At 37.9% G+C, this 20,932-nt stretch overlaps 1 protein-coding gene across 1 annotated transcript in view; it reads left to right on the top strand.

The window, feature by feature from the left end:
* Nucleotides 1-11,208: 11,208 nt before the first annotated feature.
* KCNU1 (potassium calcium-activated channel subfamily U member 1) overlaps nt 11,209-20,932 on the top strand; it is a 149,851-nt gene continuing 140,127 nt past the window's right edge. The window contains exons 1-2 of the mRNA XM_059156311.1: nt 11,209-11,386; nt 14,298-14,417. Coding sequence (XP_059012294.1) covers nt 11,240-11,386; nt 14,298-14,417 — 267 coding nt within the window. The 5' untranslated portion in view covers nt 11,209-11,239. The remainder of the gene's footprint in view (nt 11,387-14,297; nt 14,418-20,932) is intronic.

Here is a 20,932-nt window from a genome sequence, read left to right as displayed (position 1 = left end):
TCTGTCCATGGCTACTTATGTACTCGGAGTTTTGAACAAGTCAATGACTTGGACTGGGGCTTAACTTTGAATATATTTCTGGTGTAAATTTGCTTAGGTTAAAGAAATATTTTAAAGGATTTTGTCAATGCTCGTCATAAAACTCAGCAACTGTTAACTCTTCCAGTCTAGTAAATAAATTTCAAGTAGATTTACATGATAAATACTAGCATGTTTTACTGCCATTCCCATGTGCAGTTACAACCAGGTCCTCACAATTTTACCTCCTAAACACACACCCATCCATTCTTCTCTGTTTCTACTAGCATTATTCATGATCACACAGCCATATTTTCTGATGAAGATATTGATCATTTTCTATCCCAGGGTCCCACCAATCTCTTCATAGTTTCTCCGTGTCTTTTGTATATTAGCCATCTCTGAACAACTATCTGCTCCACTAAACTCATCTTTTAAAATAACGGACAGATTTTGCCAGATGCTATGGAGGAAGGAAAAGAAGATCTACAATTTCAGCTGACAGAATTTTTTTTTTGATTTATCAAAATAAAATCAATATACAAGTGGTTAATCCTTACTGTCAACCCTACCCTAACCAAGGAACTTGTGTCTTAATAAGATACGTATGTGTAGGGGGGTCAATCTGATTCTAGCTATACACACCGAGCCCTAGATGGCACACGATGTGTTATAGGTTAGATCTTCCTGCTGCATCTTGGAGCTATGGGGCTATTTCCCTGTTCTGCTCACACTATCCAGAGTTGAGACCTTCCAGATAACCTGGACCCACCTCCCGCACTCCACTCCTTCCCATCTCCTAATGGACGGTGGCGTCTTCAAAACACCACAACCCCTTAATCTGACTTCTTAGGAGAGTTCTCCTAAGAACTCCTAAGAATATTTTGCAGGCTGCAAAATGCTGCCAATGAGACATGGTGACTGGCCTCATCCCATGGGTTCTGTCTTCCTTTCTCTCCATCTTCCATTTCTCTGTTCTTTCCCCCTCAGCCTGAAGGTCTTCCCTTACATCACAATGTGATTTCCAAATTAGAATGGTGGAAGCAATGGGGTTATAGGCCATTAAAGATGCTTCATTAGCATTGAGTGCCCCTTCGTAATGAACCTTGTGGCCCTGAAGGAGGAAAGAGGTTTAACCTCTCTGCAGGGAAGAGCCTCAGATACTGCAGGTTTCACTGTCCAAGATACAGGGGGCAGCCTGCAACAAGCCAATCTGGAGAGCAGTGTTGCTTAACAGTGAAGTAGAGGAGAGAAAAAAAAAAAAAAAAGTTCCTCCACACTCATGGGGTCTCTGGCTGGGCCAGATAATTAAACTGGCAAAAAAAAAGATGAACAAGAGAATAGCATACCCAATAAGAAATGAATTTTTCCATGTACAGTGGAGGTTTCACAAGAGAATGAAGACCCCAAGAAGTGACTAGAGCAGGAATCTTTTATACCTTTTGGACAACAAAAAATACATCTGTATAGAATTGACAAGATAAAAGAGTTTGGGCTAGGGGTAATAAGTAGTGAAATAAATCATGAATTCCCTGTCTTTGGTGATGACAATGTCTTCTTTCCTCCAGGTACAGAAAGATACCTTTCACATAGGAGTTTTATGATCTGTTTCTTGGAATAAGGACAAGGGGCAAGGGGGATCAGAGTGAGCTTCTTGCTTCTGCCACTTCTAAGAAATTACTTACGATATTTAGTATTTGGAGGCAGCGTGTCCTGAACCCCATCAGGGAGAACACTAATCCTGGAGTCTACTGGACTACAGACTGGGGTTTGAATTGAAATCACCATTTGTTAGGTCAGAGAACATGGACAAATTGCTCAATTTCTCTGAACCTCAAATTTTTATCTCTGTAGTTGTGATGACTTAGTGAGACAATCTACACAAAGTGTTTAACGGGAAATCCTATGCTTAGTAAATGGAGCTATTATTACTGCATGTTCAAAGAACTATCCCACTGAGGGCTTAATACTTTACGAACTGCTTTCCCCATAGAAATCTTGACCTTCATGCAATCTGTGAGGGAGACTGGGTAGATATTTTATCTCCCAGGAGACTGGTGGGGTTTTGTTTCTTGTTGTTGTTTGTGGTTTTTTTTTTTTTTTTTTTTTTGGTTTGTTTTTGTTCTCCCCCCCTCTCCATATTTAGTAAGTAACAAAACCAAGACTCAAAGCCCTCCCTTGAGGGTCCAGAGCACTTGCCCCTGGCCACAGAGGACCTCTTGAGTCTCTAGAGGAGGAGCCACCATCGCCAGAGGCTGTGATTCCCCTGTGAATAATGTTTTTAAACAGTGTGTGGTGGCGTGTTTTCAGTTGTTTTTATTCCATCTACTTGATTCAGCCAGGCAGTATTACAGCTAAGAAGCCTAGCTATTGTGTGCTGTCAACTTATTTAACTATTGTTCTAGGAACAGGTGATTTTTTTTTTTTAAACTATTTCTATTAACATATAACATATTATTTGCGAGCAGGTGGTTTATATTAGAGCGCAAGGGACAGATTGCCCATTAGGCAGAAAGGCGTGTTAGTCAAACTGGGAACTCTCAGCAAAGAGGGAAGCAGAGCTGGCTCATCCCCAACTCCACCCGCAAAAGAAATATGAGTGATGTGATTATCTGGGTATTGCTCAGCCAGGCTGAGGTACTAGGCTCTGTAGACCTCCACTACCCTCTGTGGCCTCATTCCAGGAGGGAGAAGCAGATGGGACAGTAAGGTAAGAGGAAACAACAACCAGTTAGTGACAGGGTTAGAAAGGAACGTCTAGAAATCAAAAGGGCTCCCAGGAGCTTTTTTACCAGCTGCAGAAGGGACTGGAAGAACCCAGACAGCCAAAGAAGAGAATATTCTGGATCATCTTTTCTATAGTACCATTGCCTTTCTGGAGGAAACCAGTTAAATTTCTTCTACCTCTCCGTGCTTTGTTTTGCATCATCACCTTAAGTGGGAAACATTTTTAAGATTCTCTTGCCAATTTCTTGATCTCTGTGGTGAGCCTTGACTCCCTGGTTGAGATCATTCTTGGAAGGTGGACTTTGCAACAAGAAAAGCTCATGCTAGAGAAGATATTTTGAGTGGAATAACAATAACATGGATTATTTTCATTCGTTCATCAAGCCAACTAACCCAAGGATGTTGTTTCAGGGCAAGGACTAACTTTCGCAAATACAAGTTACAGCTTTCTGACATATGAAAATCCAGAGAGGAATTTTCAGTATCCTGAAGAACCTTTCCCAAATTAATGAGATTCATGTGAGTAGACCTGTACATCTCTCCTTCCAACTACATTGAGATGAGCCACAGGTTTTGCAAACAAAGGAGAGCCAAGCTTTTTCTTGATCTTGCAGTCACCTCGGACTCCATCCTTTCTCTTACTGTGAGCAGGAACTGCAAAAGTCTAATTTTTGAAGGGTTTATTTGGATATATCCCAGGGCAAAGAAGCCTAGCTTTCCCTTAAGAACAAAACAAAAAAACCCAAAAAACAACAACCCAAGACAAACAAACAAAACCCTTCAGGGCAAAAGTTAGTCAATGTTGCTCCCTAGTGGCAAGATTTCCAAGGAGCAACTGTTAGTGAATAACTTCAATGACACTTGAATGCAAGGACCTGGCCTCTGGCACTACTACAGACAAGTGTAAAGGAGGAAAGGGATGCTCTTACTCGCACAGTGATGGGCATCCCAAGGAGTTTGACTTTCTCAACTAGCAAGTAAATTCTTGCAGCCAAATTGCTGTACTTTCTGCTTTCACTCTCCTGTCCAGAAAGGATTTGATCCTTATCTCTTTTATAGCACTTCTATTTTTCACACCATCAATTCAATGCTTGTTAGAAGTGATATTAAAAGATATTTTTAAGTATTCAGGAGGCCCAAAGATTTTACCGAAGAAGCTTACCATTAGATCTTGATTACTACTCAACAGCATTGGCTTATCTTTATTTTCCTCCAAAATGCTATGCATTTGGATGGGCTGAGCTAGCTCTGTTTTCACAAATGAAAGAATGAATTCCTCTGCCAGGGTCTCAGTTCCCGTGTTTTTAAAAGAAATGAGTAGGACTTAGGGATAAACAGATTTAGTGCTCAGTAATTCTTGTACCTCAGTGCTTATCCACATAGTGTTTGCATATTATATTCCAAAGACCCTTACTTCAAGGACATCTTGAAAAAAGAAAATAAATGTATTAATGCAACAGTTACTTTCACACTGTACCAAGGGCATTGCTTACAGAGGCAGTTTTTGGATAAATGCAATTAAAATCACAATACTGATGAAGAAAGTCAGAAATGCCAATAAAGAGGGCAAATTTATCCTTTGCTGGGAGAAATAATAGAGCTAGTGAATATGCAAAGCTGTGTCTCAGAAGATGTTAACTAGTTTCAGAGAACTTCATTTGCCTCCTGTATTCCCCTTTCATCATTCATTGGGATTGTCTTTCAAATAAGTAGATTGAAATACCTTTGTACTTTGGAAAGTTATTTTGTCTCTATAGGGTTCTAGATTCTCTTCTGATAATAATTGAAAAACTGCTGGGCTATCCTCTAACCAATGACAGAGCAGGAGGCCAATCCATCCTTTGGTCTCCTGCCAAAGCTTGTAAGAACACAGTAGGGGTTTGGAGAGGAGAGTCTGGGTGAACATACCAATTCAAAGGAAGCTGATATAGAAGAGATGGCTTTCATCTCCTATGCCAATGGTGACAACTCCTTTTTTCAACCTAATCTTCAAGTTGGATACGACTGCTCAGAAACTCAAACACACAGTTCGCTGAAATTTTGACCGTGGAAACACAGTCACAAAGTAACCAGCTGCTGGGACAATGCTTGGAAATTTGCCTTAATCTTTTCAGTGGTAGACCAGTAATTCCAAACAGGAGCAACAGAGAAGATGGCAAAGGAACGACATAGTGATCATTGCGTTGAGACCCTGGCCAGAGTCTCTGGTTGGAGCTGCCAACAGTGAGCCTCCGCTTGTGTTGCTCTCACACCACTTCTGCTGGTGGGCATTAAGCATTCCGATGAAATCACCAGCTTGATGTTCAGTTGGCCTGATTGCTGGAGAGACTGATTGCATTATTCATTCTCATGAAAAGGTTTTTACGACTCTCAAGGATCCACAGAGATTATACGAAAACAACAGCAGCAGCAACAACAACAACAAAAACTCCAGAGTTATCAATAGTTTAATTCATTCTTCTATTCTTTCAAAAGGGGGCAGAATCAGAGGATAACCAGAGCCTGAGCAGAAATGGGTTTTGGATGAGATTGTTTACCAGCCCTGTATTTTATATGATTGAGTATCCCTCTCTTCGTTCTTAACTTCCTGTTTTTGTTTTCTCCTTTTTCCTTCTCTTCCAGAAGGGTCCTCCATCTTCTTGAAAACCAACCAACCAACCAACCAAACCCAAACAAACAAAACCCTTCAGCTTGCTAATTCCCTGAAAAATACTCCCATCTACTGGCCAAATGGAGAAGGCTCATGTCTTAATTTTTTTGTTAATACTTGTACCAGGATTGAAGACCACCCTCCAAACAGTGCAATAATTAGAGACCACAAATGAGAAAATTAAAAAGTTTGGGGAAATTCTTCATTTTACATTTAGCAATCCACCCACATGTTTGATATATATATGGACTTAAGTGTGCAGTTTGCAAATACCCAAAATGAAGCATAACTCTGCAGTACCACAGAAAGCAAATTAGTATGAGAAGAAATGGGAGACTGGACAGAGAACCGAAGACATGGTGTCTCTGGCAAACCAGCTGGCATATTTCTAATCAGATCACATAGGGAAAGAGGATGCACAGATGGAGTCAGAGACTGTGGCCAACATATTCCTTCTATGAAGGAAATTTCCATGAAATCCAAGAAGAAATCAAATTGGGTTCCAAGTTAACTTACCAAAGGGGACAACCTTTCAGTAAACAGCCACTCAGAAATGATGCTTCTTCCTTTTTGTTCATGTTTTTAATGAATTCATCTGGTGAATGAGGTTAGACCCTGGCATGTGGAAAAGAATTTACAGTCTAGTAGAATAATAGTCTAGGATTATAGAATCAAAGATTCATGTTTCGAAGCTGGTAAGAATCCCAAGTACCAGTAGCAGCTCCTTACTTTACTAACGAATGAAGATGGGGTTAGCATAAGACGCTTGTCCAAAGGCTTATGCTTCAGAAGTAAACCAACAAATTCGATGAAAAGAGAAAAATGGAAGTCAAGTTTCTGTGTGGGTTTTAACTACAATTACCTCGCTGATGATATCAGCCTTTCCAGAGCTAACAGTTTCTAAACAGAAACCCAGAGTCTCATCAAAATAGTGTAGACTGACATCCAATTGAGTTGAAGTGCCTATCATAGTGGAACATTTTGCTGTGGTCTGTCCACTTAGAATACACAGGGAACAACAGTGAGTTAAAAAGAACAGTGAAGTTTAAAAAAAAAAAAAAAAAAAAAAAAAGGTGGGATCATGGCTCTGAAGAGAATACAGATGAAAACATATTTCCTCAACACTAATCTTTCTCCAGACATAGTTCATTTACTATTTCTTCTATTTCATGACACTTAAGGAGTTAAACCAAAAGTAGAAATGAAGCGTTCAGAAGGTGAAAGGTAAAGAACTGATGACTAAAATAGCTTCATGCAAAGGTCTTGAGAGACTGTGGCTACAGTCTGTAAGTAACCTTTCCCAAGCCACAGATACATGAAATGAACACGATGTTTACCACAGCAAGCTGATGTCCTTTCACTGGCGTGTGAGTGTTCTGTGGAGGTGAAGCCATCTTCGTCCCTGACTTTAGACTTAGTTCTCACATTGACTAGCTACATGAACTGAGGCCTAGTATTTCTTGACCAGTGTCTGACGGTGGGTGAGGATCTTTATTGGGGTCTGAAATGAACCTCTTCTTATAGAAACAGGAGAAGGTAAGGTTATACCATTCACTGTGACGGTTGGATTTAGACCCTTAAAAGATAACATCACAATATGATTATTTTCAGAAGCATTATACACACACACACACACACACACACACACTCATAAGTCCTGCTGAATACATTTAAAAAATGAAGGTTTTACTCGCCTTTGTCAAATAGGGCACATTTGTTAAAAACTAAATTGTTAAGATAAAACATTTATTCATTCTCATTATAAAGTACCATTTTTCCAGAATATTTGAATGCCCAGAGGTAAATTACAGAGATGTGTACAAAGTGAAACTATTTTCTAATCAAATCACTGACATGTTAAAAAAATTCCTCTTGAGTGGGGAAAAAAAGTTCTTCATCACATAGTCTTTATTTCGTAGATGGAGTTTTGATTTTTGGTTTTTTTTTTTTTAAGACTTTATTCACTTATTTGACAGAGAGAGAGCACAAGAAAGGAGGAGTGGCATGGGGAGAAGCAGCCTCCCCATAGAGCAGGGAGACAGGTGTAGGGCTCTATCCCAGGACCCCTGAGCCAAAGGCAGATGCTTAAACCAAAGAGCCACCCAGGCACCCCTCTTAGATGGAGTTTTAGGCACAGCAGTAAATGGTCCCAAGAACCACCCAGAAGTACCAGCTGGAAAAGCAGGGTAGATTTTACCAGTCCTTTCCCTCATCTCCCTCACACAAGGGAGCAGATGTTACCTCCTGGATGTTACTTCCAGCAGCCAACACATTTCACCTGCAGTGGCATCTTAGTAAGCCAAGGGAATCCTTTTACAACTGGGATTCAGTCATTTAACCCCCTTCTCTGAAAGCCTTCAAATGTTTCCTCTTGTTCTTGAATTTTTGTTGGTCTGTTTGTATTTTTTTTTTTTAGCCTATACTGGAACACAAGGCCTTGTGTGATCTGGTCCCCTTCAAACGCAGCAGCCTCCTTTTGGGTCATTACAGCGCATCCAACTACCCTCTTCAGAAGTGCTATCTGTCCCAACCTTGCCCACGATGGTGCCTCTGCCTAACAGTGGGCACAGTGCTTGTTCCCAGTTTTTCCACACCCACTGGGGGATCTGGTTATGGTAGCATGTCATGGTTCAGCCCTCAGTTTCACACACAATACGCTTGACGCAGCTTCTGGCTTCCTTACCTCAATTAGGTTCCTCCTTCCACCACCTGATTTTTTTTCCCCCTCAAACACTTGTCCCAGTTTCTCATTATAAACATCTTCCTCAGTTAACTGTATCCCCTGTGAGGATAAACTAAGTTTTTTTTTGTTGACCATTGTGCTTCCATTGTGCTCGGTACATAGTACTTGCTCAATACACACACACACACACACACACACACACACACACAGGGCACATAGATTCTGGCTGAGAGTAGTAGCCAACAGAATAGTGATTTTTTTTTTCTTTTCCTCAAATTACCTAGTATAAGGAGAATCCTTTCTCAGTTATTGTAAAAGGTAATGTTGTTTATCTCTCTAGTTCTGAATACTGAATTGCTACTAAGCTACAAAGGGCAGCTTTTCCTTCATCATATGTGTCTACCATGATAAAATAACTCAGTAACTCCAAAAAAAGTTATCAAATTTGTACCTGTTATCAAAGATATTAATACTTTGACCCAAATCATATGCTCTTTCTACTACACACATATACACGGCACCACTCAACACATACACACTTTGCTCACATAAGCACACACACATCACCATGCGCCCACACACACTTAGTACTGTCATCACATGCACACACCACATACACACACACACACACACACATTGTATACAAACATTCTGAGCACACATACACACACCACACACTATGCTCTGTGCATAAGGAAACTGCAAATAGCACACTTCCTTCATGAAAATAGTTTGTAGTGAGAGGAGAGAAATATAAAGTAGAGAAGTATGGATAACTTTGGTTAAAGTCTGCATAGAGTCAGTATTTCATTCACCTAACAAATATTTCTAAGGATCTGGAATTTATTCATTCAATCTCCAGATATTTATTAAGTTTAAGTGACTTGCCAAGCATGCGGCAGGTATATTACTTGACATGGGCTACTCAGTCATGAATAAAACAGGTATGATCCCTAAGCTTGTGGAGCTTGCATTCTTGTGAGGGAAGATAGAAAATAAACCAGGCAACAGGAAATAAGGTAATTACAAGAAATGCCATGAAGTGCCACGAAGGAAAGGGCCATCACAGAATCCTGGGGCATGTGACCAGCCTCCTTTCTATAGGATGGTCAGGAAAGTGCGATGTGACATTTGAAAAGAGACCATAAGAAAGAAGCTGGTGGAGACACAAGTGTGTGTTCTAGGCAGAGGGAAGAGTATGTCAGAAAGGCCTGGGGAAAGAAAAGGATTTGCGTGCTCTTTTAGCTAGGGTAGGGCAGTGTGGCTGCAGCACTGTGTAGATGAGAAAGTGGAAGTGTGGGTGGCAGGAGGACCATCTACCCTAATCTGCCCAGGACCAAGGGTCTTCTCAGGATGTTGGACTTCTAGTACAGAAGCTGGGACAGTTCCAGGGAAACAAGATGACCCAGATACTCCAGGTTCGAGACCAATTTGGAAAGACTGACTTTTGAAACCATCCACACATTTCTTGACTCAGCCAAAGAAGCTAATATCGCCATCACCTTAACATAATATTAGAGGGACAAACTACCTGGCTGTTTAATTGAAATTGGATATGTTTGTTCTCAGAGGACAATTGCTGGGAAAGGGGAACGAGATGCCTAGACAGCATCTTGGAAAGAACTGGTACTACTTTGATAATATTAAATAGCAAAAATTGGGAAAGTAAGTTTCGTTAATGATGATAGCTTAACCATTACTTAAGATTAATCAGACTAAGTAAATGAGCTTTAACTTGGAAACTGTGATCTTATATTCCAAAAAGCTAACTATAGGAACGTGCCCTCACGCGTGCATGTGATCTAAACATGTAATTTCTTCCTTTTCTTCCTTCCCCTTCTTTCCTTCCTTCCTTCCTCTTGGCTTTATAATCGGTGCCATTCAGAAAAGGAACTGAAATAGTTAATGGTGGTTTTCTTTTCTTGTTTTAAGTTTTATGCTTTTCAAAATATGATCACACTACCTTATTGAATCCCCACAGTAATTCCATCAGGTACCTTATTATGTTATTTTCAACATTAAATATAAGATTGTGAAAGGTAAAGTGACTTGTTAGACATCACAGAGCAACTTAATTGAAAGACTAAGGCCGGAATTCAGGGCTCTTAACTAGAGACCAAAGTCCTTCCTAATATTGCCCTATGTTAGCTTAATGACTAGATTTTGTGGAAATTATAACTCAGCTTAGAAGAAAATATAACTGTGGCAGCAGTTCTAGGAAATGTAATTCCTTTCTAGAAATAGTCTGCCACATAGAGCAGAATCACAGAGGGCTCCAAAGGACAACATTTCTCTTGGGTCTCATCACCTTGTGTCAGGCCATCTTCACAATAACTGGGGGACTAACCCCCCCCATCAGGCTTTTGACATTTTGCCTGCCACTTGGGTGCCCTGAAAAGCGTGACATTTCTTACGCCTTTGAAAACATCAGAGAAAATAAAAGAAATTGCTCTCATTCTGAACTTTACCTCTGTTGGACCAAAGTGTTTGCTGTTAGGGCGGGGATAAAAGCAAGAAAGAGGAGGGTCCCATAAAGAAGAGATAAGGGGAATGGATTCCTGAGCTCAAATATTTAACAACTGACCAAATTGCACCAGTAAATTTACCTTCTACAATACCTGCACTACCATGCCTTTTTTACTGATGAACTAAGCAAAAATCTAAGTGTTCCTCTCATCCGTCCTTCCAAGATTACTGAGAATGGGGCATCTGCTCAGGTGAAGAATCAATTCACTGACACACAGATGGCTAGATGTCATTTCACAAAAAAAAAAAAAAAAAAAAAAATTTGTTCCGTAGGTGTTTGTTACAAACCGAATAAATAGCCCATTGACCACAGCCATGAAGGCTGCAATTTCCTCTAAGTCAGAAAGTCAGTAACAGAATCAGATCTAGAACTCTTCTGAAGACCCATGTTGTGGACCCTGGCCTTCTCCTGCTCATTCCTTTGCAACCTGTGAGTCAGCATTTCAGTGGCTAGCTGACCCTTGTTCCTGGAATCAACTCGTTGCTATTACACCTGGCATTAGGACTCAGTAATACACTAACCTCTAATTTCTGGAATCATTACCATGTGATCATGACATCATAGAAGCCCAGCAGTTCCGTCTGCTGATCTTTTGAACAAAGCCACAGAGTGATAGTGGGGATGATCTGGGAAAATGCCCTGCCCAAGTGAGATCCAAGTAGCGTTTATTCTTTCATCCTTTGTGACCTTCTTCCTTGGACTCCTCATCTTATTCATTTTCAGACTAATCTGGAGAACCATTAAAAAATGGCAAAACATCAAGGGAACAGGAATTCTCTTGGTCAGTTTCCTTATTTTGGATCCCACTTGTGAAGACTGAGACAGGTTTGACAAGTGATTGGGTTTAGAAAACAATTTAAGCTCCATTCAGTTTTCATGAGTTAACAGAACCAGCTCTAATCTAGTGCCTTAGAAAGGGGCGGATCCTCCCCCAGGGGTGGGAAACAGGACCCCAGGATGCCATTCAAAGGCCACAGGTACAGAGCTGGGCCTCCTCTCCCACCACTCAGAGAAGCAGTGTCTGGTGTGGCTGATGATGAATGGTACCTCTGGAAACAGAGGGTCGCTATTCTGAAAAAAGAAAAAATGTCCACAAACATTGTATCTATGCCTCTATTTTGAATTTTAAAATGATAGTTGTTCTTGGTTCTATGAGGCAGGCAAAAACCATCATCAGGTCAACCTTACTTTCATAAATCACACATGCAGGATGCATATGTACTTAACACATGTACACTGTCTTTTATAGACCATGTTAACACAACATACCTAGTTGTACATACATTCAACAGAAACCCATGCATACATGCACATGCCATCCAGCCACAAATTCAGAGACACTTTTCACAAACAAACAAGCTTTGCAAGAGTGGGTGTTGTTGAGTAACAGCTGGCAAATGATGATGATGAGAATAATGGTATCTTATTCAGATAAGACCTTCCTTAAGAGCTTGAAATAAAACTCTCAAATGTTGTATAATGGCTGTTCTAATACCAGTGACCGAAGGCAAAGAGCTCTATCATGCCCTGTGTGATTTCTTTCCAATTTTTATTTCTCAGACTTTGTTTTCCTGATATAGTAATTTTCATAACAGAACACATTTCACTTGTGCACTGTAATCGATATTGAAAAGTTGCTTAAAACATTTCTCTTAATGGTAAACTTCGACATAAAATAACAGAATTTGTAATAACTTGGTAACTTTTAAGGTTATTGGCAATATCATAAAATGGAATTCAGGTTTCTACATTGAACATGTACCCAGTACTGCAGTTCATAGATTTTGTTGCTAAATAAGTTCCCTCTATTCTTAATTATTTGTTAAGACTTTAAGCAATGGCATAAAAACTGTGGAAAGGATTCTGAGGTGCACTTACTCCTTAACAAGACTAATAGAGTACACAAATGAGTAATGGCCTTCTAACCTTTTTTCTCTTTTTCCCAATGAACAACTGAATTCCTAGAATTTTTTAATCTCCTTAGACTTTTGCTCCAGAAAATGTGTCTTTTTTCCCCATTGTATTTATTTTTGTGTGGTTACAAAAATGTGAGAACCCATTTGTCTATAAACATTTGTTGTGTTTTTCCTTTCTTTTGGATGTAATTCATGTCTACCTGTCTGTCCAGAGATGCCTTTTAATTTCTAATAGAAGGCAACTATTACAATGTTAAGAAGTAGGGTCCAAGCCACCAGAATACTCTACTTTCCTGGTTTTGGACCTTGAGGAGAAAATTTGGTATAAGTTGAGTGACTTCTCAGTAACTTGTTATATTCAATTAAATTGACAGTGCTGTATTTTTTCTCTAAGCCTTTGGGAAAGTGGCCTAATGCAAAAAATGTCACAACTATCAGTCATTTTAAAAATTATTTGGAGTAGTAGTTTTCTCCTTAAATGTGAATTTTTAAGATGTTTACTATATTCATAAGTATGATTTTATTATATCTTAGGGTCAAGTGGTTTTCCCACAGAAGGGTCCTCTAATTTCATAATGAAATTCAAGGGAGCATTCCATATTAATGTTATATTGAACGTTTTTAAAATCAAGTCTCAGACAACATCTTAGGAATGCACATGATGAGCCATAAGTGTTAGAATACAAATTATTGATCAAGATATGAATTCTATCAGATAGTTATTTAATGAGACTTTTCTTCTACCATTCAGAAATTATGAGTAGAAAAATTAAGTTATTTTAAAACCCTGACTCTGGGGCATCTGGGTGGCTTAGTTGGTTAAAGCCTCTGCCTTCGGCTCAGGTCATGATCTCAAGGTCCTGGGATCGAGCCCTGCATCAGGCTCTCTGCTCAGCAGGAAACCTGCTTCCACCTCTCTCTCTATCTGCCTGCCTCTCTGCCTACTTGTGATCTCTACCTGTCAAATAAATAAATAAAATCTTTAAAAAAAAATAATAAAACCCTGCCTCTGTATATAATGAGTTTTTCTAAAAGTCAGAGGGTCTCAGGCAGCATGGTGTGGTCAATCCTAGCTTACCTGTGTCTTTCTTGGTGGTAGCTTATCAACAGATATGGGGGCTAGTTCAGACTCCAGGAGTACCTCATCCCCTGCTTATGGGCCAGTCATGTAATTTCTCTATGCCCCCGTTTCCTTATCAGCACATCATGGGTTTAATCACACTTTTGTTTACTTCATAAGATTACTACAAAATTTTAAATGTAAGTGAAGGCATTTTATAAATATGAGGAGGGATTACATCAGCAGGATGTGTCACAAGATAAGGAACTAAAAGTAACAAAATTGCTGAAACAACTTCTTCCTCAAAAAAGAGAGCAGATACTTAAGTAATCACTAAAAATCAATTTGCAATCTTTTTCCTTTGTCCATTTATCTTGATAGAAAAGGATAAGAGATGTTTCCAGAGCAGGAAGAAACATGCTACTCCCAACCCTGATCACTACCATAATGATAGTTTGAAGGGTCTAGGACTGAGAGCATGTGAAGAAGGCATGGAGAAGACTGCAGAATTCTAATTAAAAAGCTTTGCAAAGGCCAGTAAAATGCAAACCCAGTGAAATTCATTTCATGATATGCTGAATAAGCGACTCTGGGGTTCTCTGGGTTGGACAAGGTGTAGTGATGTCTGGCTGATAACACAGCAGGAGGTTCCACCAACACACTTTGGGATCTTTTCTCTGGGAGGCAGCTCACTCTCACTTCTCTCTTGCTTATAGGAACTGCTCTTGACAAAGAGCATCGGTAATAGACATTTGGAAAGTCTCCACTTCCAAGGAATATTTCGCGATCATATAGAAATGCTGCTCTCAGCACAGACCTTTGTGGGGCAAGTGTTGGTAAGTGCATTTTCGTTGTTAGCTCGCTGATGTACTTTAGTCATGAGTGTGATTATAGTCGGTGTATGTAATTTTATCGCCTAGGTAAACATCTGGTGTTCCCTGGTGGCCTTATCTAAAATATCACTGCCATCCCACTGCTGTCTCCCTGTTTCTTCCCTATCCATTATCCTGCTTGTTTTTAATTTGAATATAATTACTTGGCATTATAGTTTCAATTGATCATTAGTGTATGTGCTAGAAGAAAAGCTTTATTAGGACAAAGATTGTGTTCATTTTGTTTTTCTTGTACATAAATGGATGTCTGGCATATAGTAGATGTGCCCCCAAAAACATGATGTTTGGTGGATCATCGGGCCTGAAAATATACAACTATTTTCCCCTCCTTTTATTCCATTAGTCTCTTCGTCATTTACAAACTAGTTTCTTTTGCCTCTCTGTGATGATATCATTTTACTACCTATTTTAATCTAGGTAACTTGCACATACTAAAACTCAATTCAGGCATAATCTCATAGGGAAAAATTTTACCTTATCTTCATATTAGTCTAAGAGTCCATCTCTAAGCTTCTATACTATTCATTGAACAGTTATTAAAATTATCTGTGTATATTTCTGTCTCTTCCAGTGTACTGTGTGCTCCTTAAGAGAACAGACCAGGCCAGGGAAATATTTATATCACATTGTCTGGAAATAGCAGGTGCCCTATAAAGGAATAAATTGATCTGAAACATTAAAAAAATAGAATCTAAATTTTGAGGGTATGCTGCCATCAGATGGTGATATGGTGGAAGTAGATGTATGTGAGCTAGAGATTATCCTTTGCTTTTTTTGTAATTGGTGAAAACGTTGCTCTTTTCTGGTTAATGTTGTTTAATTAAGATAAAATTACTTTTTAAAATGTATTTGGAAATACATACAATTCTTGATAAAATCTACAGGGAATGTTGAATCATCTGGGAATGTACCTGTCCTTTTTACTTTCTTCTGGTTTTGATCACTTTTCTGAAATGCCTGTCAGTATGACTTGTTAGAGAAGAATTTAGTGATTCTTTTTAATTAGATCAGGGGTTCCTTGGCTAGGATCTCCTGGAATGTTCAAATCATGTGTGACTGTATGAGGATAATATTGGGAATAACATATTAAAGATCTCTAGGGTGAGGGAGAAGAGAACTTACACCATCCACCATATGAGCACTGCCTATGGGGAGTGGGTGAAGAAGGAACGACCACTGATTACACAACAATAAAAATTACTTCTTTAGTAATGGAAGAACTACTGTTGGTTTTGGTTTTTTTTTCCCCAATCTGTTGCAGTTGAAGATTAAGTAGTTGAAACAGCAGGAGGCACAGAGTAAAGGTTAGATTAGAATAAACACCTTAACATTGAAAGGTACTTCTCAATAGGGGTCCCACGCAAGTATTTTATGAAAGGCTGAGAAGAGTAAAAAAAGGCTTGTAGATTTCCTTTCCATCCATCCGTTCTTTCTTTCTTTGTAATTCCCTTACTTCTTTCAACAGATATTTACTGTTTGCCAACTACATGCAAGGCCAATATTCTACACGTGGTGAAAATTCAGGCAAGAGTCTTAAGTCTTAGGGACTTAGATTCTAATGAGGGTAGAGGTGACAAATACAAATATAAATAAGACAAATTCATATGGTTATCTATTCTATCAGGGACTTATGAGTGATGTGTTCGAGAGTTTTGGTGGAAAAGGAGTTAGATCATATGAGATAGAGTGATCAGAGAAGAAATCTCTAAAAAGCTAAGATTTGAGCTAAGACATGAAGAACGAGAAGTATAAAGCCACTAAAGAGTAGAGGAAACAAGGTTGCTCACAGAGAGAACAGACTTGTGGAGGTAAAGAGCTCAGCTTACTCCAAGTACCACAGTGAGACTTCTAGAGGTTCTGGAGGGCAGGGCAAAACGAGGTCTGAGAAGAAACAGAAGAATCACTGGATACTTTACACTTCATACAATGGAATAATTTTACTCTAATGCAAAGGGAAGTCATTGAGGGTTTTTTGAGCATGGGGCTGACATGGTCTAATTATGTTTTAAAAATTCAAGAGGCACTAAAGTTTGAAAATAAAGGAACTGTCAAAAGTATACCAGGCAAGTGACAACAGAAATTGGGAGCACATTTTAATATCAGGTAAGTTTGAATTCTGGGCAAAAAAAAAAAAAAAACAATAAATGAAGCCAAATAACCTCTATTAGTTTCCTAGGGTCACTGTAACAAAGTACCAGACACCAACAAAAAAACAACAGAAATTTTTTGTCTTGTGGTTCTGGTGGCTAGAAGTCTAAAGTCAAGGCTTGGTTCGTTATGAGGGTTGTGAGAGCCAGGTGGTTCCATGCCTCTCCCCTAGTTTCTCCTGGTTGGTTAGCAATCTTTGGTGTGAGTTTACTCACACATGATTCCATATCGTTGCCTTCATTTTCACATGGCATTCACATGATGTCTCCTCTGCTTGTGTATACATCCAAATTTTCCTTTCCCAAGGATAATAGTCATACTGAATTAGAGCCCATACTCATGACCTTATCTTAACTTGAATATAACTGCAAAGACCCTACTTCCAAACAAGGTCATTTTTTGCAGTACTTAGGATTTCAACATATCTTTTTGGAGGGAACACAATTCAAGACACAACATTTGTAATGGTAAATGTAACAAACCTCAACCAAAATATAACAACATGAATATCACCAAAAATACCAAGTACTAAGTATCACCCAAAAATACCTACACCAAAAATATAACTTCAAGATAATAAATAAAAATTATAAGGTATAAACAGAAATCTTAAAAACACATTAGTTGTAGGAGATTTTAGTTTACCTATCATATAAGGACATAATAAATAGGAAAATGTTAAAAAACAAAATTTAGCCAAGTAAACTTGAAGATGTAATTGGCTTTATCAAGCAATTCATGAATCAGGTAGCATTAGATGGGTCTAACAAGCAGAGAGGAGGAGGAGTTGTAAACAGAGCTGTAAAAAATGGGAAGGTTTTATCAGAAGAAGGGAACAAGGAAGCTATTAGCAAAACAAAAGAAAAACGTTTTCAGGCAAGATAACCTTCCCTAAAGGGATAGAGCAGATGGTCTTATTGTGCAGATTACCTCACTAGTGCTGGTCAGGAAATTCCAGATTGATTGGTTCAAAACTGCATTCCCAAGAAAGGTTAAAACAACAATTAGGTTAGGTATTAAGTCTTTCTTGGGGCTTAACATAAGCAACTCCATTTTGGACCTGTTTTAAACAATAATAAGCAGAATGAAGATCAGAGTAACTTAATTATTAAGAGAAAGCTGACTGAAATGATGAAACTTCATATACTGAAAACAGAAAGTGTCTATGGACTGTTTGTAAAAATTTAGCATATATTGGGCCACAAAAAAACAGTCTCATTTATGAAACTTACAAAGGATAGATAGATATTAACTGACTACAACACGATAATAAGAAAACAATAAACCAGGGGAGGGTGGGGGAAGAAAAACGAAGACCTTACAGCTACAAACCTTACCATTTCCCTCTCTCAAAAGACCCTTCACTCGGAAAAATCAAAACACTTGAAATATCTTAAAAAACAATGATAATGAAAACACCACATACCCCTTGCACCTAGAGTACAAGCTGGAAGTGGTTCTGAGGTAAATGCCTAACAATAAAAACATATTTTGATAAATGAAAACAATTACATGAATTATCAATCTCAAAAAATTAAAACACACTAAATCTATACAGAATATAAAGAGTCAGAAATTAATGAGTAAAAAAATAGCTGATTACTTAAAACAATAACATTCAGAAATCAATAGCTAGCCTAAACAAGGGAAAAAGAGAAAAAGCACAAATATATAAGAAATAAGACATTAAAATGTGGATACAAATAAAAAGCAAACTGAAAGGTACATAAGCAATTCAAATTTGAAAACTGAATGACTCCTTAGGACAATCAAAATTACCAAAACTGATCAAAAAAGAAACTTAAACAGACAGATATCTGGAAGAAATACAGATATTGTCAAAGATCTGTATCACCACCACCATAATCATCCCTCCTCTGCCAACATCTGTGGGAAACCTAGATGACTTCAAGGTCCAGTCAACCAAATCAAGATGTGGATATCCCTGGATATCCACATGGAAAAGAAAGAAAACAATCAATTTTCTTCTTCAGTGAAGGTGCAGTATCTATATCAAACCTCCCAAATAAAGCAAGTAAAACAAAAAAATCTACAGACTAACATCCTTAATGCTTTGGGGGGGATACACAGCCAATCACCCAATGAAAGCAGAACTAAAGGACAGAGGAGGAAAAAGAGAGGAAGGTAAAAAGAGGAAAAGAATGGCAAAGAAAAAGGAAAATTCCAATAGTCAAAGGGAAAAATACATTATTTTCCAAAACAGGATACCTTCTAGAGATCCCTCTATAGATTAAAACATGGCAAAGTATTAATCAACGTTGTAGCATCTGTGGGCTTGTTGGTTTTGTCATCACAAGTGATGTTATGACTATCTGGGAGATTTTGTTTTGCATTAGTTCCAAATGCAGTCCTATTCTTAAACAATCTTTGCTTTTTCCCAGAGCACACAGGTTGTAGTTAATTGAGTAATTAACAATGCTTCTCTGTTGCTTTGATCGCCAGACATTCAGAACTAAAATTATGGCTTATCTTTAATAAATATATCTATTTGGGGCAGCATTCTAGGCACCATTTGAAGTCCACATTGTTTTCCCATCTTCCCTTGCATCTATTTTCTCAGGTGATCCAGCACTTCACCTGCCTTCATATTCTGTTGTAACCCCTTTCCATAAATGTGTAATCATTTCTGTAAATTTATAAATAAGCCCTTGGTTAGAGCAATAGTTGTCAATCTTAATATACAGAACAACTAAATGAGCAAAGGAAGCATCACAGTTTGTTTGGAAATGAGACAAAAATGTTTCAAAAATAATGTTGTAAAAATTGACTAAAGAAACATTTATTTCACTGGATTTTTCTCATTTTCATAATTCAATCATACTTCCCTGGGGAAAAACATAAAAACCAGTGCTTTCATACTTTACATCCATTGTTTATGCAAAAAAAAAAAATTAAAAACCTTTTCTATCACCTTGCGATGAGTTGTATCTTTATGTTTTACTTTCCATTTTCTTCCATTATTTCATATTTTATATCTAATATACGATCAAGCATCAGGAACTTATTTTGTATGAGACTATCTATGTCTTAGACATCTTAGACATTGAATACAATTCATATGAATTGACAGAAAAAACTGACAGAAGATACTAGACAATATTCTCACTATTTGTACATGGTGACATTTTCCCTTTTATGCACTTGGCACAATATTCAAAAAATTATCAAAGGTTACACAGTAAAAAATTAATTTCTCTTTACCGTACTAACTCCATCCACTGCTATGAGCTTCTTTCTTCAAACCTCATGATTCTCAGCAACATTCTCAGATATATTTTCTTTAGGTGTTTAGGTGACTTAAGATAACTCTTAAAAAAAAAAAAAAGACAGCTCTTTTCCCCCATAAGTTGTATCTATAAAATTTAAATTTTGAAATAATAAAAATTATTTCTTGTGGCAGTTCTTTGTGGAGACTAGTAAAGTGAGTGGTTAATGCAGCCAGTGAAGGCAAAATTAGATCTGAATTCAGTTTAACTGATATCTTGTGTCTTCCAAATTGGAATATCCTGGGAAAGTGGGGTAGGGGTATTCTAACAGATTTTCAAAGGACCGGCTTTGTTCTGTAGCAGTTCTCCAGGTTTCATGGATGCGACTTCCTAAAATGGATTTACCTGAGGACTTCTCACACCAGTTCTCCTCTCCCATCACCCTTTTAAAACCCATTTTATAAAACAGGTGTATTATCATTACTTCTTTTTGAAAAATGAAGAATCTGATGCACAGAGAAATAAAATACAAAAATTATAAAATGGGAATAAGAATTACTTTTCTGTAGTCTATTTCAATAAATGAGTTAATGTATGAGAATTAAAGTAATTATTACATGAGTTACTAGTTATTAGGTAAATATACACATGTATGCCTAGCATATAATACATATATAGGTATAGCTTCTTAATATTTTTGTAAATAATTATATATTTATTTTGTAAATCGCAAAAAGCAATTAAAATTGATGCTCAAGTCTATCTCATTCTAGCAACAAGTTATATCCTTAATTAACTGAAAAATCTACCTCATTTGGATAAATTTCCTATACGGTTTTACTTCTTGTGTTTGAAAATTATTAGAATTTGTAGTATAGTTATGTTGCTTTAACCAGATGTGTTAACAATTTAATAATCATTCAATCTAGAAAATTTTTTAAAAAAATTTAGAGGCTGATGTCAGAAAATTTAGATGTCTTTTAGTTTCTTGCACCTAACTTGAGATTACAAACCTGTTCTCCTAGGTGTTTCTTACATGCGTTAAGAATTAATAACTGAATCAACATGCTAATAAATCAACAT

The sequence above is a fragment of the Mustela lutreola genome, chromosome 18, assembly GCF_030435805.1.
Source record: "Mustela lutreola isolate mMusLut2 chromosome 18, mMusLut2.pri, whole genome shotgun sequence".
Classification (NCBI taxonomy): domain Eukaryota; kingdom Metazoa; phylum Chordata; class Mammalia; order Carnivora; family Mustelidae; genus Mustela; species Mustela lutreola.
This window is presented reverse-complemented; position numbering and strand designations above follow the sequence as displayed.